This window comes from Lithobates pipiens, unplaced genomic scaffold, assembly GCF_037356315.1.
Source record: "Lithobates pipiens isolate NorthernLeopardFrog02 unplaced genomic scaffold, aLitPip1_a1.2 Scaffold_24, whole genome shotgun sequence".
Classification (NCBI taxonomy): domain Eukaryota; kingdom Metazoa; phylum Chordata; class Amphibia; order Anura; family Ranidae; genus Lithobates; species Lithobates pipiens.
In genome coordinates this window covers 5,301,233-5,326,822 of record NW_027507786.1, presented here as the reverse complement: position 1 = coordinate 5,326,822, position 25,590 = coordinate 5,301,233, and the positions used below count along the sequence as shown (strand labels likewise).

Here is a 25,590-nt window from a genome sequence, read left to right as displayed (position 1 = left end):
ATTATCATAGGAGTCCCCCTGTGTTCATTCTCCCCTAGATCGCTCTAAAAGAGCTGACTGGAGCAGACTGACGCTGATTGAGATCCGTTAGGTAGTGGATAACTTCCTGGGATTGGAAAGAGGTGTTTGCGGACAGAAGAGACCAACGACAGAAGAGCTCTGGATAAAGAGACCTGCAATAGTGTGCCAGCTGAGAACAGCGATGGGACCTTCAATGCCACCAGCCTCATAGTTGTAAAACCCTCCAGCACAGGAGAAGATGGAGATATATATTCCTGCATTGTGAGCCACAGATCCTTCAACAATAGTGATGAGGAGTTGAATTTTACTCTGACGGTTAAAGGTAATTAGAAGAGGATTAGACCTGTAACCCCTGTTCAGCTTTAACTGACACCATATACAGATTGAAGCTCATCCCTTTCATCTGCATGCGCGCAGGCGCACTAAATGCGGCAAGTCCAAGAATGGATTTGCCAAATTTGTCTACTCCCGTGCGCATGCGCGGGAGTGACGTCATCGCGGCTCCGGCGAATGGCAGCGTCGGAGCTCCGAGACGCGACTCCCGTGCGCATGCGCGGGAGTGACGTCATCGCGGCTTCTCCGCTGTCATTCGTCGGAGCTGCGAGAGACGCCACAACCAAGATGGATGCGGCGGACTACAGGTGACAGCGGCGACTTCGCTGGCTCCTGTGTCAGGTAAGTGACACATAATGAGCTACTATGCGATGCATAGTAGTCCATTATGCTTTACCTTTGCAGGGAAAAAAAGAGGAAGTAAACCCATCAGGGTTTACTTCCTCTTTAAAGTGCAACAATAAAAGATAGAAATTCATTTAAATATAAAGCCTGGGAGTCCCCTTGGTCTGCTTGTAGCTTGGCGCATCTATAGCGAGTATAAATTATGCTACAGCAAATTTGACATTTCTAAAGAAATAAAACGAGTCAAATCCCATTTAAATGACTTGCGGTTACATTTGCCGACATCCGGCTATTGAAAAAAAAAATAAAGAAAAGAAAAGCACTTGGGGTCCCGCTCAGCCTATACCAGACCCTTATCTGGGCATGTGGCCTGGCAGTTTGGGAAAGAGCAGGACAAGCGAGTGCCCCCTTCCTGGACCATACCAGGCCACATGCCCTCAACATGGAGGGGGGGGGGGTGGGTGCTTTGGGGCAGGGGGGCTTCTTATCAGAATCCACAGCCACAGCTCAGGGTTTGTTGGGAGGAGGCCCTTGGGTGGAGGTGGGGAGTAGAGCCCCCCCCGGCCCCAAAGCACCCACCCCCTATGTTGAGGGCTTGTGGCCTGGTAGGGTTCAGGGGGGGTGCTTTCTGCCCCCCCCTTTCCTGACCTGCGATGCATGCCCGGATAAGGCTCTGGCATTAATCTTTTTTTAATTTGGTGCCGGTTTCTTCGGGTCTAGTATGCAATTGGGGGACCCTACAAAATTGGGGTGTTCAGCAAAACAGCCGAACAGTCAAATGTTCGGCCCAAACCCATACTCGGGCCGAACCGTTCGCCCATCCCTAGCACTGGGTAACACTTGTCACTGTGGGCGCCCAGCTGTGGCTTCACAGCCGGGCACGCACTGCGCATGTGCGAGCCACGCGGTGCGCCGTGACTGGCCGGGCAATCATCTGGGACCTGTGACGTGTCCCCGATGATTCGCGAGAGGGAGGGGGGAGAGGTGATCTCACTTCCAGAGCTGCGGTGCGCCTGGAGGAAGTGGGAGCTGGATCCCCCTAGAAAGAGGGTATCCGCTCCCCCCACCCAAAAAAATGACATGCCAAATGTGGCATGTCAGGGGGTCACCTTCACTTAAAAACGGAAGTTTCATTTTTGGATGGAACTCCGCTTTAAAAACTCCACCATCTTCCACATGTCTTACTTTTGTTGCTGTATTAAGCTGAACCACCCAGCTGGCTCTAGCACACCTCCCCGCACACCGCCACGTACACCTCCCCGCACACCGCCACGTACACCTCCCCGTACACCTCCCCGCACACCGCCTCTCTCACTTGCTGGGAGATCATCCAGTGGGGGGGGGGGGGTCAGGATCTGCACAGCACCCCGGGCACCTGCTTCTCCCTTGTGCCCATCCTGCACTCCAGGGGATCAGATTTATGGCAGCTGTTGGGAGATAAGCTGCCACCTGTAAACACAGAAGCCGGACTTCTGTGTTTACAAGCGATAGTGGGGGAGCAGGGAGCAGAGGGCCTGAGCCAGAGATGGTGGAACTAAGTTTCACCGAGTTCCAGCTGAAAAAAAACCCCGGTCTGTTGTTTCCTGAGACTGTCAGACCCCTTTCACACTGAAGGCATTTTGCAGGCACTATAGCATTAAAAATAGCGCCTGCAAAACTCCCTGAAACAGCTGCTCCATTCACTCCAGTGTAGGGCTTTCACACTGGAGCGGTGCACTGGCAGGGCATCAGAAAAAGTCCTGCCAGCAGCTTCTTTGGAGCTGTGAAGCAGCAGTGAACTCACCGCTCCTCCACCACTGCTCCCCATTGAAATCAATGGGGCAGCGCTGCGATACCACTGGCAAAATGCCGCTCCGGCTATTATGATACAAATAGCGACGCAAAGGTAAAGCATAATGGGCTACTCTGCATTGCATCACATCGCATAGTAGCCCATTATGTGTCACTTACCTGACATAGGAGCCAACGATGTCACCACTGTCCCCTGTAATCCGGAGCGTCCATCTTCTGGGTATCGCTGCTCCGGCCACTCACATCGCCGGAGCAGCGATGACGTCACTCCCGCGCATGCGCACGGGAACCGCCACTAACGACATATCGGCGTTAGCAGCGGCATGCCCTGCGCATACACCGTAGACAGTGGTGCCTGTCTTTTTGTAAATATCTCCTAAACCGTGTAGGTTTAGGAGATATTTTTTGGACCTACAGGTAAGCCTTAATCTAGGCTCGCCTGTAGGTCAAAGTGGTCTGTAAGGGTTTACAACCACTTTAAAGTGGTTGTAAACCCAGGGGCGGACTGACCATTCGGCCACTCGGGCACTGCCTGAGGGCCCCAGGCCACTAGGGGGCCCCATCAGGGTTGCCAGCCTCAGTAAAACCAGGGACAGTATGTAAAAATCTGTGTTTTTTTTTTTTTTTTACATCTGTCTCTGAAATGTCCCTTACTGACATCCTTTTGGTCTAAAAATCCAGAGATTATAGCTGCCCCGCCTCTCCAGTACCTTCTCAGCCAATAGAAACATGTCTGTGTATACTGTGTGGCCCCATAATCTCTGAATGCCTGGGGGCACCGTAATCTCCTATTGCCTGGGGGCCCCATGAGTTGTCAGTCCACACCTGTGTAAACCCTTACTTAGTAAAGTGACTGGCCCCAGGTGACACCCAGAAGGTGAGACAAGTCCTCCTACATAAGTTGTACCTGTTTATCTGCAGCTATTTGTCCTTTACATCCTACTACATCTCAGAGATGAAAGGGATTTTTTTCACAGACTCACAAAGTAGGGGACGGGGAGTTGTAGTTACGCACTGTACATGAGCTCTGAAAGCTGATTCGAGGGAAGACACACTCCCCCTTCACACAGCACTCAGGAACAGAGCTGAGGCTGTCAATCACAGGCTGTGTGATGCAGCTCCCTGCCCTTCATGTTTTTAGCTGCTGGAGTCAGGAAAACTTGTCATAGGAGACCAATGTAGAAAACGGGGTAACTAGACAGCAGTTGGAAATGACAAATAGAAAGGAAGGAATGGGTACAAACACTGCGTTTTGGGACTAATGACAATAAGTGAAGGAACACGTATATAAAAATGCTATATACAGGATATAATGTAATCTATAATAAAATAGATCAACCTAAAAGAACAGAGTCCTGGTGTAAAACAAAAAGTCCATATGTAAAGATAAAACAATAACACTGGTGGCAGCTCCCTTGAGAGTGAAACAGACTCAAAAAGGCAAGGTGAGAAACAAAAAGGGGCACCTACTAAGTGCAGTATGATTAAAATGACTATTTATTAGTAGTATAGTCAGCCAAATGGTTACTCACATGACAGTAGTGAGAAACACTATGAGACACCCATGTTTGTTTCTCACTACTGTCATGTGAGTAGCCATTTGGCTGACTATGCTACTAATAAATCGTCATTTTAAACATACTGCACTTAGTATGCGCCCCTTTCGTTTCTCGGTTGGAAATTACACCCGGGGGGGGTTGTTTACTAAAACTGGATGGTGCAAAATCTGGTGCAGCTCTGCACAGAAACCAATCAGCTTCCAGGTTTTATTGTCAAAGCTTAATTGAACAAGCAGAAGTTTGAAGCTGATTGGCTACCATGACAGATTCTGAGTGCTCCAGGTTTGGTAAATCTCTCAGTGCTTTGGAGAGAAGCAAGTAAACACTACAGAAATATGTGTTTTGTTCAGATTTCATGTCTGAGGATTAGCCCTGGTTCACACGAGTGCGGCTTTGAAATCGCGCTACTTCAACACAATTTCAAAGCGACATATCGGTGCGATTTGAACCTACAGTTTCATTGCGGCCTTGCGACTTCATTCAACAGAAGTCTATGCAAGTCGCAATGAAATCACCAAAAGATAATGCAGAAACCGTTTTCAAAGTTGCTGCAACTTGAGTCACAATGATTTGAACAGTTCCATTGCCGGCAATGGGGTGCGACTTGTCATGCAATTTTGAACTGTCAAATCAAATGACAAATCGCACCAATGTGAACCAGGGCTTACGACCACTTTAACTTTGTCTTGTTTTTTTTTTTATCATTGCAGAACAGCCAACCACCTCTTGGGTGAGCGTGACTACAATTGTTGTTGGTATTCTTGTTCCCTGTCTATCTCTTGTGGCGATAGCAGTCTGGATAGTTATTTTTTATAAAAAAGGTAAGGATTTTATCTATTTCCAATGCTATGATCAGAGTCATAATTTAAACTACAGACAAATTAATGTGCAGGATCTTTTGTTAGATAGACTGTATTACCAAAAGTATTGGGACGCCTGCCTTTACACGCACATGAACTTTAATGGCATCCCAGTCTTAGTCCGTAGGGTTCAATATTGAGTTGGTCCACCCTTTGCAGCTCTAACAGCTTCAACTCTTCTGGGAAGGCCGTCCACAAAGTGTAGGAGTGTGTTTATGGGAATGTTTGACCGTTCTTCCAGAAGGGCATTTGTGAGGTCAGGCACTGATGTTGGATAAGAAGGCCTGGCTCACAGTCTCTGCCCTAATTCATCCCAAATGTGTTCTATTGGGTTGAGGTCAGGACTCTGTGCAGGTCAGTCAAGTTCCTCCACCCCAAACACGCTCATTCATGTCTTTATGGGCCTTGCTTTGTGCACTGGTCCAAATCATTTGGTGGATGGGGGATTATGGTGTGGGGGGTTGTTTTTCAGGGGTTGGGCTTGGCCCCTTAGTTCCAGTGAAGGGAACTCTTAAGGTGTCATCACACAAAGCAGCCCATACGGGGATACCGCTACATTACTGTCCCCGAAACAACAATATATTTTTTTGCTTAAGTTGTAGGAAAACCACAGAGTCTTGACCTATAGAACTTTGCCTTCAATGTTGGGCCTTTGGTTTCTGGATGGGTTGCTTCATCTTTCCAAAGTACAGATCTTCTTCACTACACTGTCCTTAAAGTGGTTGTAAACCCTTGCAAACCACTTTGACCTACAGGTAAGCCTAGAATAAGGCTTACCTGTAGGTCCAAGCAATATCTCCTAAACCTATATGGTTTAGGAGATATTTGCCCGAAAACGGGCACCGCTGTCTATGGCGCAGGCGCACTGAACGCGGCAGTTCCAAGAATGGAGCTGCCGCATTTGTCGATTCCCGTGCGCATGCGCTCGAGTGACGTCATCGCGGCTTCGCCGAATGACAGCGGCGGAGCTGCGAGACGCCACCAGCAAGATGGATGCGGCGGACTACAGGGGACAGCGGTGACTTCGCTGGCTCCTGTGTCAGGTAAGTGACACATAATGAGCTACTATGCGATGCATAGTAGTCCATTATGCTTTACCTTTGCAGGGAAAAAAAGAGGAAGTAAACTCATCAGGGTTTACTTCCTCTTTAATATATACCAGGTTATTTTCCTTGTGTTGGGTCTTTTGGATGTCAAATCTTCTGTCTCAGTTTATAGCTGGACTTAATGGACACAAGAATGCAATGTTTGCTAACCCCTTCCCGCGGCCGTTTCCAGGTCTTTAACAGGAGGGAAATGCCGGGAGGCAGAGGCAGCATTTTGATCATGTGGCACCCATATGTGGCCTCTCTATGTTAAAGTGATTGTAATGCCGCGTACACACGATCAGACTATCTGACGGACTTAGTCCGGCGGACAGTCTGCCGGACCTTGCAGTGGAGGTCCGCCGGACTTTCCGAACGAGCGGACTTGCCCACACACGCCCACACCCGGCCGGACTTTTCCGGCGGACTAGGTCCGGCGGACAATCTGCCGGACTTTTGGCGGAGGTCTGTCGGACTTTTCAAATGAACGGACTTGCCCACACAGGGAGTAAAGTCTGTTCATTTTGAACGTGGCTCCAAGTAGACGGGACTAGCGAAGAAATTTCCCCGAAGTCGGAAGAAGACCCCCGGTCGGCGACGACAACGAACGAGAAAGCTGGGCTCCTCCGCTAGCAAAAGAGCGCCAAAAGAGCAGAATTGTCCGCCAGACTGCCGAATTGTCTGCCGGATAGTCCGATCGTGTGTACGCAGCATTAGAGTTAGTGATTTTTTTTTTTTTTAAATAGCAAACATGTCATACTTACCTCCACTGTGCAGCTCGTCTTCTGGGGTCCCCCGGCGGCTCTCGCGGCTCCACACCACATCAGATAACCACCTGGGAGAAGCGCTCCATAGACACAAATGCGGCCCCCGGGCCCACCCCCCTGCCCTGGCGTTATTGGATTTGATTGACAGCAGCGGGAGCCATTGGCTGCGCTACTATCAATCTATCCAATCAAGAGCAGGGACCGCGTGGAGAGAATGAGAGCCCGTCTCCGCCAAGAGAAATACGGGGCTCAGGTAAGTAAAATGGGGGGGGGGGTGGTCACTGGCAGGTTTTTTTTCACCCTAATGCATAGGATGCATTAAGGTAAAAGAAACAAGGGTTTACAACCCCTTTAAAGAGGAAGTAAACCCTGATGGTTAAAGATCCTTCTAAGGTTTCCGACACTCCAGATAAATTTGGGATGACTATTACCCTGCATGTTCTGCTCCTCTGCTCTTTTGGATGACCCAGTGTTTTTCATTTACCTTATGGACATTTGGATGTTTGCTTGACCTTGTGAATGTTTTACAAAAGCCAAGTCTGGGTAGCTAAACTTTCAAACCACTCACGCAATGTTTGTGATCTTTGCCTTTAGACTCTGTTGTTACCATCTCAGCCTGATGTTGCAGCGTTTTAATGACCCCCAGTTTGTGTTCCAGTGGGTGATGGGAGCCAAAAAGCAGATACCAGTCACTGGGCACCAAGGATGGGATTATGTAACTAGTACAGGGCGGTTCCACAATTTTCTCAATTTCCGCACCCTCCATCCTGTCCTTAGACATCGGCCTTTCTATGGCATTTGGATCAAGGTGTTGGTGCTATCTGTTTGGATATATATGATGAGGTTCTGCTGATTAGTCAATATTTTGTGTGGCCACCATTATTTTCCGGCACTGCCGTAACCCCTTTGGGCATGGAGTTCACCAGAGCTTCACAGATTGCCACTGGAGTCCTCTCACTTCTCCATGACGACGGAGCTGATGGATGTTCAAGACCTTGCGCTCCTTCATTTTGAGGATGCCCCACAGTTGCCCAATAGGGTTTAGGTCTGGAGACATGCATGGCCAGTCCATCACCTTTACCTTCAGCTTCTTTAGCAAGGCAGTGGTCGTCTTGGAGGTGTGTTTGGGGTGGTTATCATGTTGGAATACTGCCCTGCGGCCCAGTCTCTGAAGGGAGAGGATCATGCTCTGCTTCAGTATGTCACAGTACATGTTGGCATTCATGGTTCCCTCAATGAACTGTATCTCCCCAGTGCCGGCAGCACTCATGCAGCCCCAGACCATGACACTCCCACCACCATGCTTGATTGTAGGCAAGACACACTTGTCTTTGTACTCCTCACCTGGTTGCTGCCACACACGCTTCACACCATCTGAACCAAATAATTTTATCTTGGTCTCATCAGACCACAGGAGATGGTTCCAGTAATCCATGTCCTTAGTCTGCTTATCTTCAGCAAGCTGTTTGCCGGCTTTCTTGTGCATCATCTTTAGAAGAGGCTTCCTTCTGGGATGACAGCCAGGCCGACCAATTTAATGTATGGTCTGAGCACTGACAGGCCTACCCCCCCCCCCCCCCCCCCTCTTCAACCTCTGCAGCAATGCTGGCAGCACTCATACGTCTATTTCCCAAAGACAACCTCTGGATATGACGCTGAGCACGTGACCTCAACTTCTTTGGTCGACCATGGTGAGGCCTGTTCTGAGTGGAACCTGTTCTTTTAAATCACTGTATGGTCTTGGCCACCATACTGCAGCTCAGTTTCAGGGTCTTGGCAATCTTCTTATGGCCTAGGCCATCTTTATGTACAGTAGCAATTCTTTTTTTTAAATCCTCAGAGAGTTCTTTGCCATGAGGTGCCATGTTGACCTTCCAGTGGCCAGTAGGAGAGAGTAAGGCCGCGTACACACGCGGGGACTGTTCGCCCAACTTTGTCCGCTGAACAGTGTTTCGGCGGACAGTCCGCTCGTGTGTGGGCTTTCAGCGGACAGTTTCAGCGAACAGTCTGCTGAACAAAGTTTTTCGGAAATTCCGAAAAACTGTCCGCTGAAACTTGGTTTCAGCGAACAGTCCCCTCGTGTGTAGGCTTGTTCGTCAAACTAAGTTCCGCGCATGCTCAGAAAGGATTTACACGCCGAAAGTTGTAATGCAGTGTATAGGACGTCGTATTTTCCGTCCCGTCGTACGTGCCGTTCACGTCATCGCGCACGGTTTCAGCAAACTGTTCGTTCGTCGTGTGTGGGCAAGTCCGTCCATGCTAATTTTGAGCGGACTGTTCGCTGAAACTGTTTGACGGACAAAGTTGAGCGAACAGTCCCCGCGTGTGTACGCGGCCTAAGAGCGATAACACCAAATTTAACACACCTGCTCCCCATTCACACCTGAGACCTTGTCACGTGACACCGGGGAGGGAAAATGGCTAATTGGGCCAAATTTGGACATTTTCACTGTACACTCATTACTTTACATTGTAGCAAAGTGTAATTCCGTCAGTGTTGTCACCAGGGGTGGACTGATAACTCATGGGGCCCCCCGGGCAATAGGATATTATGGGGCCCCCAGGCAATCAGCGATTATGGGGCCACACAGTATACACACACACAGTATACAATCACACAGTATACACAGACATGTTTCTATTGGCTAAGAAGGTACTGGAGAGGTGGGGCAGCTATAATCTCTTTAGACCAAAAGGATGTCGGTAAGGGACATTTCATAGACAGATGTAAAAAAAGAAAAGATTTTTACATACTGTCCCTGGATTTACTGAGGCTGGCAACCCTAATGGGGCCCTCTAGGAGCCCGGGGCCCTTGGCCAGTGCCCGAGTTGGTGAATGGTCAGTCCGCCCCTGGTTGTCACATGAAAAAATAGAATGAAATATTTACAAAAAATGTGAGGGGTGTACTCACTTTTGTTAGATACTGTATTTATATAAAATTTTGAGTTGGATTGGGCTAATATCCCCCATTCCGCTTCTAATGCCACGTACACACGACCGGACTTTTCGACGGACTTGGTCCGGCGGACAATCCAACGGACTTTGCAGCTGAGGTCCGCCGGACTTTCAAACGAACAGACTTGGCCACACGCGATCACTTCAAAGGTCCGATGGATTTCGAACGTGATGACGTAGAATAAGGAAGTTAATAACCAGTAGCCAATAGCTGCCCTAGCGTCGGTTTTAGTCCGTCGGACTAGCACACAGACGAACGGATTGTCCGCTAAAAGCCGAGTCCAGTGGACAAATTTGAAGCCAGTTTTATTTCTAGGTCCGCGAGACTTTTGAGAAAAAAAAGTCTCCTGGAGCCCACACACGATCGAATTGTCAGACGGAAAGTCCGATCATGTGTGCGTAGCATATCTCCCCCCCCCCCCCCACCAAGTCCTGTTTCCACTTTACCATATAAGGCAGGTTGGTAGGACTTTCATGCAGTATTGTGTATATCTTAACCACTTGCCGCCCGCCCTATAGGGAATTGACGGCGGCAAAGTGGTTTCATAATCCTAACCGGACGTCATATGACGTGATTAGGATTATGAGCCGCTGCGCGCCCCCGGGGGCGCGCATCATGGCGATCGTTGTTGCGGGGTGTCAGTCTGACACCCGGCAACTACGATCTCGGTAAAGAGTCTCTGACGGAGACTCTTTACCATGTGATCAGCCGTGTCCAATCACGGCTGATCACAGTGTAAATGGGAAGAGCCGGTGATCGGCTTTCCCTCACTCGCGTCTGTCAGACGCGAGTAGAGGAGAGCCGATCGGCTGCTCCTCTGACAGGGGGGGTCTGTGCTGATCGATTATCAGCACAGCCCCCCCCCGAGGATGCCCACACTGGACCACCAGGGACACCACTAGACCACCAGGGAAAAGGTAATAAAATCCATAATCCTCCCTAGACCACCAGGGATGCCAGTCAGCACAATGGGTGCCAATCAGTGCCCATAATTGATGCCAATCAGTGCCCACAATGGGCATCACTGATTGGCATGCATTATTGTTTGGCACTGATTGGCATCCATTACTATAACACCGATGCCGTCTATGAGTGCCCACCTGTGCCGCCTATGAGTGCCCACCTGTGCCGCCTATGAGTGCCCACCTGTGCCGCCTATGAGTGCCCACCTGTGCCGCCTATGAGTGCCCACCTGTGCCGCCTATGAGTGCCCACCTGTGCCGCCTATGAGTGCCCACCTGTGCCGCCTATCTATGCCCACCTGTGCCGCCTATCCATGCCCATCCGTGCCGCCCATCCGTGCCAGCTATCAGTGCCAATTTGTGCCACCTATCAGTGTCCGTCCGTGTTGCCCATCCGTGTTGCCCATCCGTGTTGCCCATCCGTGTCGCCCATCCGTGCCGCCCATCCGTGCCGCCCATCCGTGCCAGCTATCAGTGCCAATTTGTGCCACCTATCAGTGTCCGTCCGTGTTGCCCATCCGTGTTGCCCATCCGTGTCGCCCATCAGTGCCGCCTATCAGTGCCACTTCATTGGTGCCACATTGGTGCCCATCAGTGCCCATCAGTGTAGCCCCATCAGTGCCCATCAGTGAAGGAGAAAATGTACTTATTTACAAAGTTTTGAAACTGAAACCAAAAAAAACATTTTTTTTTTTCAAAATTTTCGGTATTTTTTTATTTGTAGCCGCAAAAAATAAAAACCGCAGAGGTGATCAAATACCACCAAAAGAAATCTCTATTTGTGGGAAAAAAATGATAAAAATTTCATTTGGGTACAGTGTAGCATGACCGCGCAATTGTCATTCAAAGTGCGACAGCGCTGAAAGCTCAAAATTGGTCTGGGCAGGAAGGTGTTTAAGTGCCCTGTATTGAAGTGGTTAAATACTTGACCATATGCTTATCTATAGTTCTACACAACAACTTGACCTTTTTTCACGCTGCCCCAGACACATGCCTTTGGGTACTGGGGCTAGTACCTTGCATGGTTGCAAAACCTCAACACCATTTCAAGGTACCTTGTTCCAATCTTGTGAATCGAAGTCCTCTTCCCCACATCGAATCCGTCAAACTGTCTGTAGCCAAACCTGGGCAAGATTTGCTCATCCCTACTTCTGTCTCCTTTGCCAACTCCTGTATACACGCGCTCACAATTATTGCTCTGGGCTGATTTTCTGATAGTGACAACGGTGGACCATGTACACGCAGACACAATGTATGTCGGCATGGCCAGCTGTCTACATCAGAAGCGCACATGCAGGGCCGGTGCTAGACTATTTTGCACCCTAGGCGAGACCAGCTACTTGCGCCCCCCCCCCCCCCCAAAAAAAAAATGTATTCAATAACTTTAGCACCAGAACTGGTCCAGGTGGACAGAAGAGGGGGTGCAGCCAGGTGGGGGGAGGGATATAGCCAGGTGGACAGGAAAGGGGGGGTGCAGCCAGGTGGAGGGATGGAGTGAGGTGGACAGGAGAGGGGAGGTGCAACCAGGTGGGAGGAAGGATGAAGCCAGGTGGACAGTAGATAGGGTGCAGCCAGGAGGAAAGGAGAGGGGTGCAGCCAGGTGGACAGGAGAGGGGAGGTGCAGACAAGTGGAGGGAGGATATAGCCAGATGGACAGGAGAGGGGGTGCAGCTAGGTGGAGGGATGGAGCCAGGTGGACAGGAGGGGGTAGCCAGGTGGAGGGATCGAGCGAGGTGGAGGGATGGAGCCAGGTGGACAGGAGATGGGGTGCAGCCAGGTGGAGGGAGGATATAGCAAAGTGGACAGGAGATGGGGGTAGCCAGGAGGAGGGATGGAGCCAGGAGGAGGGATGGGGCCAGGAGGAGGGATGGGGCCAGGAGGAGGGATGGGGCCAGGAGGAGGGATGGAGCCAGGAGGAGGGATGGGGCCAGGAGGAGGGATGGGGCCAGGAGGAGGGATGGGGCCAGGAGGAGGGATGGGGCCAGGAGGAGGGATGGGGCCAGGAGGAGGGGTGGGGCCAGGAGGAGGGGTGGGGCCAGGAGGAGGGGTGGGGCCAGGAGGAGGGGTGGGGCCAGGCGGAGGGGTGGGGCCAGGCGGAGGGATGGGGCCAGGCGGAGGAATGGGGCCAGGCGGAGGGATGGGGCCAGGCGGAGGGATGGGGCCAGGCGGAGGGATGGAACCAGGCGGAGGGGATGGGGCCAGGGGATGGGATGGGGCCAGGGGATGGGATGGAGCCAAGCGATGGGATGGAGCCAGGTGGAGGGATGGAGCCAGGGGATGGGATGGAGCCAGGGGATGGGATGGAGCCAGGGGATGGGATGGAGCCAGGTGGAGGGAGGGAGCCAGTGGATGGGATGGAGCCAGTGGATGGGATGGAGCCAGGTGGGGAGGGATGGAGCCAGGTGGGGAGGGATGGAGCCAGGTGGGGAGGGATGGAGCCAGGGGATTGGATGGAGCCAGGGGATTGGATGGAGCCAGGCGGAGGGAGGGAGCCAGGCGGAGGGAGGGAGCCAGGTGGAGGGATGGTACCAGGGGATGGGATGGAGCCAGGCAGAGGGAGGGAGCCAGGCAGAGGGAGGGAGCCAGGCAGAGGGAGGGAGCGAGGCGGAGGGATGGGGCGAGGTGGAGGGATGGTACCAGGGGATGGGATGGAGCCAGGCGGAGGGAGGGAGCCAGGCGGAGGGATGGAGCCAGGCGGAGGGAGGGAGCCAGGCGGAGGGATGGAGCCAGGCGGAGGGATGGAGCCAGGCGGAGGGATGAAGCCAGGCGGAGGGATGGAGCCAGGGGATGGGATGGAGCCAGGCGGAGGGAGGGAGCCAGGCAGAGGGAGGGAGCCAGGCAGAGGGAGGGAGCCAGGCAGAGGGAGGGAGCCAGGCAGAGGGAGGGAGCGAGGGAGCCAGGCAGAGGGAGGGAGCCAGGCAGAGGGAGGGAGCCAGGCGGAGGGATGGGGCGAGGCGGAGGGATGGAGCCAGGTGGAGGGATGGGGCGAGGTGGAGGGATGGTACCAGGGGATGGGATGGAGCCAGGCGGAGGGAGGGAGCCAGGCAGAGGGAGGGAGCCAGGCAGAGGGAGGGAGCCAGGCAGAGGGATGGGGCGAGGCGGAGGGATGGTACCAGGGGATGGGATGGAGCCAGGCGGAGGGATGGAGCCAGGCGGAGGGATGGTACCAGGCGGAGGGATGGTGCCAGGCAGAGGGAGGGAGCCAGGCAGAGGGAGGGAGCCAGGCAGAGGGAGGGAGCCAGGCAGAGGGAGGGAGCCAGGCAGAGGGAGGGAGCCAGGCAGAGGGAGGGAGCCAGGCAGAGGGATGGGGCGAGGCGGAGGGATGGTACCAGGGGATGGGATGGAGCCAGGCGGAGGGATGGAGCCAGGCGGAGGGATGGTACCAGGCGGAGGGATGGTGCCAGGCAGAGGGAGGGAGCCAGGCAGAGGGAGGGAGCCAGGCAGAGGGAGGGAGCCAGGCAGAGGGAGGGAGCCAGGCAGAGGGAGGGAGCCAGGCAGAGGGAGGGAGCCAGGCGGAGGGATGGGGCGAGGCGGAGGGATGGTACCAGGGGATGGGATGGAGCCAGGCGGAGGGAGGGAGCCAGGCGGAGGGAGGGAGCCAGGCGGAGGGAGGGAGCCAGGCGGAGGGATGGTACCAGGGGATGGGATGGAGCCAGGTGGAGGGAGGGAGCCAGGCGGAGGGAGGGAGCCAGGCGGAGGGATGGGGCGAGGTGGAGGGATGGTACCAGGGGATGGGGTGGAACCAGGTGGAGGGAGGGAGCCAGGCGGAGGGATGGGGCCAGGGGATGGGATGGGGCCAGGGGATGGGATGGGGCCAGGGGATGGGATGGGATCACACACCAAAGATAAGCTCTGACTGGAAGCCTTCATCCCCAGCGCTTCCCCCCACCACCTGACAAGTTCTTACCTTGGTGCACTTCTTTCTTGCTTCCTCCACATGTCAGGCAGCGGGCGGCAGTCCGTGTCACGTCCGGGAGACCTCCTTCAGCTCCACCCCCGTTCAGCTGATACACCCCCCGCTCCAGCGGCGGCCGCGGAGAGGCTGGATGAGCTGCAGGAAACACTTTGCTTTTTGGTCCTCGCTCCTCCAAGACAAGTGGCCCGGCAGCCTCGGCCCTGCGTTTGTCCTATAGCTAGTCCGGGCCTGGGTGGATCCATGCCGCCCGCCCTGCTCCTACAATGGCTGCACATCAACCAGGGAGGGAGGCGGGGCGGCCAGAGAGCTGACACCCATGGCTGCTGGACATCCGCATGGTCATCCCTGGCTTAGTCCGAAGGGTGAGATCTGCCTGCTCCCCCGCCCAGCAACTCTGCAGCCGGCCATATGGAGCCACCTCCTGCTACAGTCTGCACCACTCGCCAAGAGGGAACTGATCCTCTGGAGCGGACCAAGGCTGTGGCTGCGCCCCTAGGCGGCAGTGCGCCCTAGGTGACTGCCTAGTTCGCCTAGTGGGAGCGCCGGCCCTGCGCACATGAGATGGTGACGGCACAGGAGAAATTAAAAGACAGTTGTCACCCCATAACAGGAAGTGCCCACACATGGACCAATGGGTATTTTTTCTGAGATTGCATTACATGCTAAAAAATCTTTTAAAAGCTACTTATTGGGTTTATTTCTGTTTTAATATCGCCATATCTGTGACTTCTCTGTCAAGATCAATGGCACATCTATCAGTCCATCCCCACATGCCAGGGTGCTAGGGGTAACCTTAGACTCCGAACTGTCCTTTCAGGCCCACATACAAGCCCTGTCCAAATCATGCCGCCTCCGCAACATTTCCAGAATACGCCCCTTTTTAACTAATGACACCACCAAGCTTCTAATTCACTCCCTGGTCATCTCTCACCTTGACTACTGCAACTCCCTCCTCATTGGATTACCTTTACATAGACTATCCCCCCTCCAGTTCATAATGAATGCCGCTGCCAGACTCATCCACCTTACCAGCCATTCAATGTATTCCACCCCTCTCTGCCAGTCCCTGCACTGGCTTCCACTCACCCAACAAATAAAATTCAAAGTACTAACAATAATTTACAAAGCCATCCATAACTCTGCTCCTAGTTACATCACCAACCTAGTCCCAAAATACCAACCAAGCCGCTCTCTTCAGTCATCCCAGGACCTCCTGCTCTCTAGCTCCCTTGTCACGTCCTCCCATGCTCGCCTCCAGGATTTCTACAGAGCTTCTCCCATCCTTTGGAACTCCCTACCCCAATCTGTCCGACTGTCCCCTAATCTATCCATCTTTAGACGATCCCTGAAAACCCTTTTTTTCAAAGAAGCCTATCCTGCTTCTAACTAACACTGTTTTACTTCCATCAGCTCATCCCCCCACGGCTATTACCTTTTTGTATCAATTGGCCCTTCCTTTTTAGATTGTAAGCTCTAACGAGCACGGCCCTCTGATTCCTCTTGTACCAAATTGTAATGTAATTGTAATGTCTGCCCTCATGTTGTGAAGCGCTGAGCAAACTGTTGGCGCTATATAAAACCTGTATAATAATAATAATATAATAATAATCTGTGCCAAATTTTATTTCCTGCAGCTCCACAGATTTCAAGCATCACGGGAGCGGATTATTTGGTTCACATGAAAAAATCCAACCTGACTTTTTTCATACTGGATTTTAAACCAAAAACAATTAACGTATCTGTACATTTGAAGAGAGTCAATGATTCTGAAAAGCATCAAATCTGCTTATGGGAATTCTCTAATGAGCAACCAGGACATCAGAATCCTGAGGAAACTATTGAAGCCCAATTTCTTAATCGAGAAAATGTGGAGGCTGTTAACTTGAAAGCTGAACTGGAACAACTGAGCCCAAAACGGTCTTTCATTTTTTACAACTGCCCGTGTATTCTCCGAATAACTCCGAACATTGAGACCGATGATGGAGCAGAACTGACCGTAGAAGTGCAACATCCTGCTCTGAAAACTCCCATCTCGCAACAATGTACCCTAAAGGTGAAGGGAGGTAAGACGGATTTATATATTTCTAAAGGTCTGTTTTCCCCTTGGGTAACTGATTCATACATGCATAGAGTCTTTCAGTGTAAATGGCCTCTACTGGTCACCACTGCTGCTAACTAATGTGACTTCTGCTACCTCTATCCTAGCAATCAAGGACAACAATTCTGCCATGAATGCCAATAAACAGGCAAACAATTCCCCCCCCCCCCCATCAAGTCCTCCTTGACGATCAGTGGTAGAAACAGTTTCTACCTGGGTAGAATTTGTTTGGCTCAGCCTGTAACACACCTGAAGAATGACTGAATTTAGATTTTTAAAATTAGGAGGTATAGGCTCTGCTTACGTGTAAATGCAGGCTTAAAGCGGGAGTCCGCCGGGAGTTCCGCCGTTTTTTTTTTTTTTTTAAAGCCAGCAGCTACAAATACTGCAGCTGCTGACTTTTAAAATAAGGACACTTACCCGCCCAGCGCGCCCGCGATGTCGGCACCCGAAGTCGATCTCTCGATCGTCTCTCGGGTGCTGCCGCCGCCATCTTGGGTATGGGAATCAGGAAGTGGAGCCTTTCGGCTTCATTTCCCGGTTCCCTACTGCACATGCGTGAGTCGCGCTGCGCAATAAGGATGGACCCGCTGCCTCTGGGATCTGTGTGTTTCCCAGCAGGCAGCGGGGGACTTTCGGAAAGGGGGCGTAAATCTACGCCCCTTTCCGCAGAGAGCTATCCCGGAAGTGGGTGCAGATACCTGGATTATCCAGGTAACTGCACCCCCCTCCCCCTCCCCCCTGAAAGGTGCCAATTGTGGCGCCGGAGGGGGGGAGGATTCCAATGAGCGGAAGGTTCACTTTTGGGTGGACCTCCGCTTTAATACTACATCACACAAAGCCCTTGTACACACGGTCGGACATTCTGCCAACCAAATCCGTTGGATTTTGTCTGACGGATTGTGTCCGAAACTGTTGCATACACACGGTCGGACCAAGTTGTCGGAAAATCCGATCGTTCAGAACGTGATAACGTTATTTCGTTATGACGGGACTACGTTCAGGCTAGTAGCCAATAGCTTTGGTCTAGGAATTTGATCTGAGCATGCGTGGCACTTTGTCCGATCGGAATTCTCTGCACATGATCGGAGTATGTCCGATCGGACCAGTTTGTCGGAAAATATTTCCAACAAGTTGGAAAATTGGGTCCGACGGATATTCCGACGGAAACAATCCAATGCATACCACACACAGTCGGATTATCCGACAAAACGGTCCGATAGGACACATTCCGTCGGAATCTCCGACCGTGTGTACAAGGGCAAAGACATTTTAAACAATTGTGCTCTTTCAACCTTGTGATAACAGTTTGAGGAAGGCACTTTTTTGTTCTACCATGACTCCACCCCTGCGCACAAAGCAGCTTCATAACGACATGATATGGGGAGTTTGGGTGTGGAGGAGCTTGAGGGGCTTTCTGAGCAGTTTTGGGAATGGGAATGCAAATTGTGAGCCAGGGCTACTCATTCAACATCAGTACCTAACCTCACAAATGGTGGTTGAATAAGGCCCCTTTCACTCGGGTGGACCGTATGTCCGTTTTTCATCCATCCGTTTTCGGATTGGAAAACGGACATGCATGTATCCCTATGGGAGAGTGGATGTCAGTGGATGAACATCCGCTGACATTCAATGACATCAGTCTCCGCTGTGCTCTGTTTCTGATGACGACTTTTCCATCTGTGATCGGATCGGATGAAAACCGGCTCTACGGTCCGTCATTATCTGATCCCCCATAGAGGAGAGTGGCGCTCTGACAGATCGGTCCCTGCACTATGTGCAGAGACAGACCTGTCATCTGCCTGCTCAGCGGGGATTGACGAGCGATCCCCTTTTACACGGAGCTCCTTTCACATGGACACGCATTGCTAGGTCTACAAAAAATCTGGGGCTAGAGACCATAGCAGCATAGTAAAGAAAGTCATACGCTTGGGCAGGCATACACATGTATATACAGCAATATAAGTGTACGTGTGTGTGTATATATCCCTCTTACATCAGGGTCCCCAGAGAGCTCTCTCTTACATCAGGGTCCCCAGAGAGCTCTCTCTTACATCAGGGTCTTCAGAGAGCTCCCTCTTACATCAGGGTCCCCAGAGAGCCTTCCCCCTTGCACCAGGGTCCCCAGAGAGCCCCCCACCTACATTAGGGTCCCCAGAGAGCCACCCCCTTAAATCAGGGTCCCCAGAGAGCCACCCCCTTAAATCAGGGTCCCCAGAGAGCCACCCCCTTAAATCAGGGTCCCCAGAGAGCCACCCCCTTAAATCAGGGTCCCCAGAGAGCCACCCCCTTAAATCAGGGTCCCCAGAGAGCCACCCCCTTAAATCAGGGTCCCCAGAGAGCCACCCCCTTAAATCAGGGTCCCCAGAGAGCCACCTCCTTAAATCAGGGTCCCCAGAGAGCCACCCCCTTAAATCAGGGTCCCGAGAGAGCCAGCCCCTTAAATCAGGGTCCCCAGAGATCCACCCCCTTAAATCAGGGTCCCCAGAGAGTCCCCCCTTAAAATCAGGGTCCCCAGAGAGTCTCACCCTTACATCAGGGTCCCCAAAGAGCCTCCCCTCCCCTTGGGGACCCCTGCAGAGACTCGGGGCTATGGGCCCCAGATTTGGGGCTAAAGCCCCAAAAGCCACCCCCTAGTGATGTCACTGGGCCTAATACATCATAAGAAAGACATCAAAGACATTTTAGAACATTGCACTCTTCCAATTTTAACGTAACAGTTTGGGAAAAGTTTCTGTTTTAGCATGACTGTGCCCCGTGCTCAACTCCAGCTCCATAAAGACTTGGTGGAGGAACTGGAGTGTCCTACAAGAGCCCTGATCTTACCCCTACTGACCACCTTTGGGAAGAATTGGAACAGTGGCGGCCACTCCATTAGGGGCTCCGCCCCCCCAATCCATGCGCCCTAATTGACATGCATGGCGTGGGACGCATAGATTTCAATGTGCGTGTTTTTTTTGTTTTTTTTTTAGTACATGATTAGAGCCTAAGGCGGAGCTGTGCAATAAATTATTTTACCCCTTGTGTGTTGTGTTTTATTTACATTTTTTTCACAGGTGAATGGGTAGGGGTACATTGTACCCCACACTCATTCACATAGGGTGGGGGGCCGGGATCTGGGGGCCCCCTTATTAAAGGGGGCTCCCGGATTCCGATAAGCCCCCCCTCCTGCAGACCACGACAACCAACGGCCAGGGTTGTCGGGAAGAGGCCCTTGTCCTCATCAACATGGGGACAAGGTGGTTTGGGGTGGGGGGGCCGCGTGGCCCCTCTTCCCCAAAGCACCCCCCCCCATGTTGAGGGCACGCAGCCTGGTACGGCTCAGGAGGGGGGGGGGGCGCTCGCTCGTCCCCACCCCCTTTCCTGACCGGCCAGGTTGCGTGCTCGGATAAGGGTCTGATATGGACCTAGGGGGGGGACCCCCACGCCGTTTTTTCTGCGTAGGGCTTTCCCTTTAAGTCCATACCAGGTGACGGGGCCAGCGATGTGTCAATGTTGCCAACTTCCTTCGCTAGTCCCAACTACCTGGAGTCGCATTTAAAATGAACGGACTTTCCTCCGTGTGTGGGCAAGTCCGTTCATTTCAAAAGTACGGTGGCAAGTCCGCCGGAAAAGTCCGGTGTGTGGGCAGGTCCGCTCGTTCGGAAATTTGGCAGACTTTCCGGCGGTTTGTCCACCAGACTAAGTCCGCCGGATAGTCTGATCGTGTATACGTGGCATTAGAGTGGAGGTTGTTATACCAACAGACAGGAGTTGTCAACTCCAGGATAATGGCCATGACTTTCCGAAGGGGATGTCCATTAAACTCATATAGGTGTGATGATCGGGTGTCCACAAATGTATGACCATATAGTGTATGTGTGGTGTAATAGGGAACTAATGATTACCTGTGCTTCATAATGGTGTGCTTGTGTACATTATGTATGTGCAGCTGTACTTTGTGTATACAGGGTTTTTTTTTACTTTTCTTTGCATCCGATTTTTACAAAAAAACGATGGATTCCTTTATAAAGTGCCTGTTTTGCCAATTATAATATGTGTTGTGTTTTCTTATGTAGATTGTCTGAATCTCTCACCCATTATCACCACAAAAGACCTAATACATGGTGAAGAGGTGACGCTTACATGCAACATAACTAAATACAACCCGGGACCTTTACAAATTATTTGGCTGAAAAAAGACATGATGAAACAGAAGCCGACTAAGGTTATCTTTAAAAAAGGAGAGACTTGTGATGACAGATATTCACATACACCTGAAGAACACCAGGAGGGTCGTGTCTTCAGTTATTCCAGCTCTCTGACCTTCACAGCAAATGTGAGCGAAGATCATGGAAAGATATACATCTGCCGGGTTTATTATCCTGCATTAGCCCAAAATAAGCAACTGGCCTTTGACACCTATGTAAGAGGTATGTGAGTCTCATTAAAAATCATATCATTATTATTTAAAGCCCAGTAGAGCTTTCAGCTCAAATCGGCTCACTACATTCCTGGCACATTGAAACAAAAGGTGTGCAAAGTCTAAGTAGAAGAACCTGTCTCCTGCCAGAGAATGGCCCTTGTTCTGTGTGTGGAAGCAGTGATCTCTCTGCAGAGGTCTGACCCACCCCCCCCCACTGAGGCAAAGTTACAATCGGCGGGTAACATGAACTCTGCTGATTTGTAGAGCTATAGGTCTGACGTAACTTAAAGGGGCATCTCAGACCTCTACAGAGAGACCACTGCTTCCACGCAGCAGGAGGCTGTTAGCCCTTGTACACACGGTTGGAGTTTCCGACAACCAAATCCGTTGGAGTAATTCTGACGGATTAATTCCCGGAAGAGGTTCGGAAGTGATGTTGCATACACACGGTCGGACTAAGTTGTCGGAAAATCCGATTGTACATAACGTGATGACGTTATTTCGTTATGACGGGACTACGTTCAGGCTAGTAGCCAATAGCTTTGGTCTAGGAATTTGATCTGAGCATGCGTGCCACTTTGTCCGTCGGAGTAGGCTACACATGATCGGAGTATGTCTGATTGGAGCATTTTGTCGGAAAATTTTACAGGCAAGTTGGAAACAGTCCGATGGAGACCACACACAGTCGGAATATCCGACAAAACAGTCCGATAGGAAACAAGGGCTTAGAAGACAAGCTTTTCTACTCATGCTGTGGCTTTTTCAGAAAGAAAATGAACTGTAAGATGTAGCATGTGTAGCGCCCCCCCCCCCCCCCCCCCCCCCGGGTTTACTGGGAGCAAAAAGGTACCTCCAGATACAAGGAGCGAGCTTACATTCACCCCAAGGCTGAGTCCATGGCTATAATGGGAATTTAGAACTGAATTTAGGGGCCAGTCACTTTAGGTATTTTTCAATGCTTTAATGAGAACTTGAGAAAAGTAGTAGGAGAGAGGTTAAGGGGCGGTTTCAGATACTTTTTAGCAGATCACTTACAGACTCCTTGAATCCAAAGGAAAAAACTTCTTTCTTTTAGAAGATCTTGGATACCTAGGTAGGTCTCTCACACAGACCTAGCAACCAGGAGAATGTCTGGACGAGTCTCTTTCACAGACTTAGCAGCCAGGAGCTAGTTACCTTGATTCGATTGTAGAACAGCTCGGCAGTACCAGAACCTTTAAGCTGACTCTGCGGTACTGTGAGGGTAGTTTAGATGTAGGTGGGTCCTCCAAACAAGTCACCAGGTCCTTCTGAGAGACCAGCCTTCATCCTGGCTCTCTCCAGTAAGTGTCTTCCCCTGGATCTCCTCAGCTTGGCTCGGCTTCTTCCACACAGGCAAGACGGCCTAAGGGCCACCTCAGGATTAGTAGGCCCCCAGACTAGGGTGACCAGACATCCCCGGTTTCTGGGGACAGTCCCCGGATTGAGGACACTGTCCCCGAACCAAGTCTGTGCCCAGTTTTGTCCCCGGATTGGATTTGAACAGAGGCTGGGGCTATTTCAAAGATAGTGCAGAATTAAACAAAAATCTTACCCACTTACAGACCGCACCGTTTTGCTGGCTTAAGACCAGACCACTTTTTACGATTGGGCACTGAGTGGTTTTAGCTGACAATTGCGCAGTCGTGCGACGTGGCTCCCAAACAAAATTGACGTCCTTTTTTTCCCACAAATAGAGCTTTCTTTTGGTGGTATTTGCTCACCTCTGCGTTTTTTATTTTTTGCGCTATAAATATACCCCAAAAATATATATAAAAAAACATTTTTTTCCTCAGTTTAGGCCGATACGTATTCTTCTACATATTTTTGGTTAAAAAAAAAAACGCTATTGATTGGTTTGCGCAAAATGTATAGCGTTTACAAAATAGGGGATAGTTTTATGGCATTTTTTTGAATAATTTTTTTTTACTAGTAATGGTGGCGATCAGCAATTTTTATTGTGACTGCGACATTATAGCGGACACATCGGAAATTTTTGGGACCATTGTCATTTATACAGCAATCAGTGCTATACAAATGCACTGATTCCTGCGTAAATGACACTGGCAGTGAAGGGGTTAACCAGGGGGTTCCAGTGTAGGGGTTAAGTGTGTCCTAGGGGCGTGTTACTAACTGTGGGGGGCTGGGCTGTGTGTTAGTGAACACTGATCTCTGCTCCAATCACAGGGAGCAGAGATCAGTGTCACTTGCTGCTAGGCAGAATGGGGAGATGCTGTTTACTTCTGCATCTCCCCGTTCAGCCGCTCCTTGAGACGATCGCGGGTATCCCCGCGGCAATCAAGTCCGCGGGACCTGCGACCGAACTCACGGGGGTCCCGACCGGCACCTGCGATGGCAGGGCGGCAATTTCAAATGGACGTACCTGTACACCAATTTGCCTGCCCGTGCCATTCTGCCGACGTACATCGTTGTGCGCCGGTCGGGAAGTGGTTAACCAGTGGGTAAGCATTGCCAATGTATAGATTACTTGTATTAGGTTCACAAATACTTAAAGTTCCCCCAGCAGGGATTAAAAAAAGTGGGGGGGGATGTGGGAGGGGGATGGCCGGAGTTCAGTATTAAATCCTTGAAATGTACTGTATACATTTGACCATATGGTGGAGGGGGTGTGGTGCTTGTCCCCCCCCCCCCAAAAAAAATCTGGAGTTTTACTAAAATCTAACTTTTTTTTTTTCAGCTGTACCGGTCCTGGAACCTATAAAATACAAACCAGCAATACCGCCTCTTGGTCTGCAGATGGAGCTCTTCTGCAACATCCTCAGATTCCACCCGCAGGAGCTGACCATAGAATGGTATAAGGAGGATGAGTTGGTGCCACACACACTGCACAAAAGGCTCGATGAACATGGCCTCTACAATGCTACGTCCACTTTGAAGCTCGCCGATGAATTGGAGGACCCCAGGAAGACGTTTAGGTGTAAAGTAGCCCATGTGAGCCTCGAACATCCCAAGATCGTAGAATGGACGTTGAATCCCTGAGTGAGTAGATGTAAAGAGTGGTAAAAAAAAAAAAGTATAAAAACTAAGACAATGAAATAAAAAAATAGTTTATTTACCAGTAGCTATCAAATCTTTGCTGCCAAAGACCAATTCCACAAAAAAAAAATTATATTTCAATTATGTGTAGCACTATTTACTCCAGGGATCCATTTAGATCACCGGTTCTTTCGGAACCTGATAAAAGATATGGACCCGCCAAGATGATACAAATTGAAATGGTAAAAATGGACAAACAATGAGTCATGAGCAATGGCGGCCTGTCCATAAGCGGCCCCCCTGAACCATGCTCCCGTCCCCTAATACAGTGTTTCTAAACTCCAGTCCTCAAGGAGCACCAACAGGTCATGATTTCAGGATTTCCACTATTTTGCACAGGTGATTTCATCAGTTTCACTGCCTTAGTAATTACCACAGCTGTTTCTTCTGAGGGAAATCCTTAAACCATGACCCGCTGGTGCGCCTTGAGGACTGGAGTTGAGAAACACTGCCCTAATCTACATGCAGGGCACCGGATGCATGGATTCCAATGGGTTTTATTATTTTTTTGAAGCACATGATTAGAGCCTGTGGCTCTAATTGGCTTCAAAAAAGGGTGGGCTCGGGGTGTAGAGCATTAATATTCCCTATCGTCTTCCTGGTTCTCCTCCCGGGCAATCAGGATGCGGGTCTTAAAACCCGATTGGCTGGGAAGAGAAGCGATCGTATTGGCCACTGAGGAGGAGACTCAGAGTGAAGCCACCAAGGAGGAAGCATTGCCCGCAACCTAGATGGGGTAAGTGTGGGGCTGGTGGACTGACGAGCGAACGGCGGAGGAGGGGGAGTTGACTGATTGACCGACTTACGGACCGACCGACTGATGGGGGGTGGTTGGTGCCAACACTCCCCCACCCAAAAAAAATGGAACCGCCACTGGTCAAGAGACACTAAGGCAGAGTACAAAAATTTCTTTCAATGGATAACCATTGATTGTGACAAGGGTGGGGGGCTTTATAGTGAATGTAAATGCTATTTTTATTTCTAACCCCCTGAAACCCATCCATGAACTACATAGGGGTCCATAGACCCCTGGGTTAAGGACCCCTGCGTTAGATGATGTAATGGGTTATATTAGGGTTGTCCCAGTAGGATGAAGAAGGATTAGATCTAGTTTAAAACCTTTCCTGCTATCTAGGACTCTAGGATTATACAGATTTCCCTCAATGGGGGAAAAACATGGCAATTGTATATAACACACAGTGCTTTAGCAAAATGTCATCTAGTTAGGGTTCAGATTTAATTTCAAATTAAATAGACGTGGTTTAATTTATATGGGACGGGGGTAATTTGAACCCATTGATACCGCCAATACATATAGGTGGCATTCTTTTCTGTGGAGCCACATACAATATATGCAGCATATTTTTGTGCAAGAATTGCGCTAGATTGCGGGTCCCCAGCACAGAGACCGAGCTG

General features: G+C 50.8%; 1 protein-coding gene across 1 annotated transcript in view; it reads left to right on the top strand.

Moving 5' to 3' along the window:
* Positions 1 to 25,590, top strand: part of LOC143929554 (uncharacterized) — a 38,244-nt gene that overhangs the window by 153 nt on the left and 12,501 nt on the right. Inside the window, exons 2-6 of the mRNA XM_077453432.1 lie at positions 137 to 343; positions 4,760 to 4,870; positions 16,231 to 16,659; positions 20,753 to 21,106; positions 23,816 to 24,117. Of these exons, the coding sequence (XP_077309558.1) occupies positions 137 to 343; positions 4,760 to 4,870; positions 16,231 to 16,659; positions 20,753 to 21,106; positions 23,816 to 24,117 (1,403 nt within the window). The remainder of the gene's footprint in view (positions 1 to 136; positions 344 to 4,759; positions 4,871 to 16,230; positions 16,660 to 20,752; positions 21,107 to 23,815; positions 24,118 to 25,590) is intronic.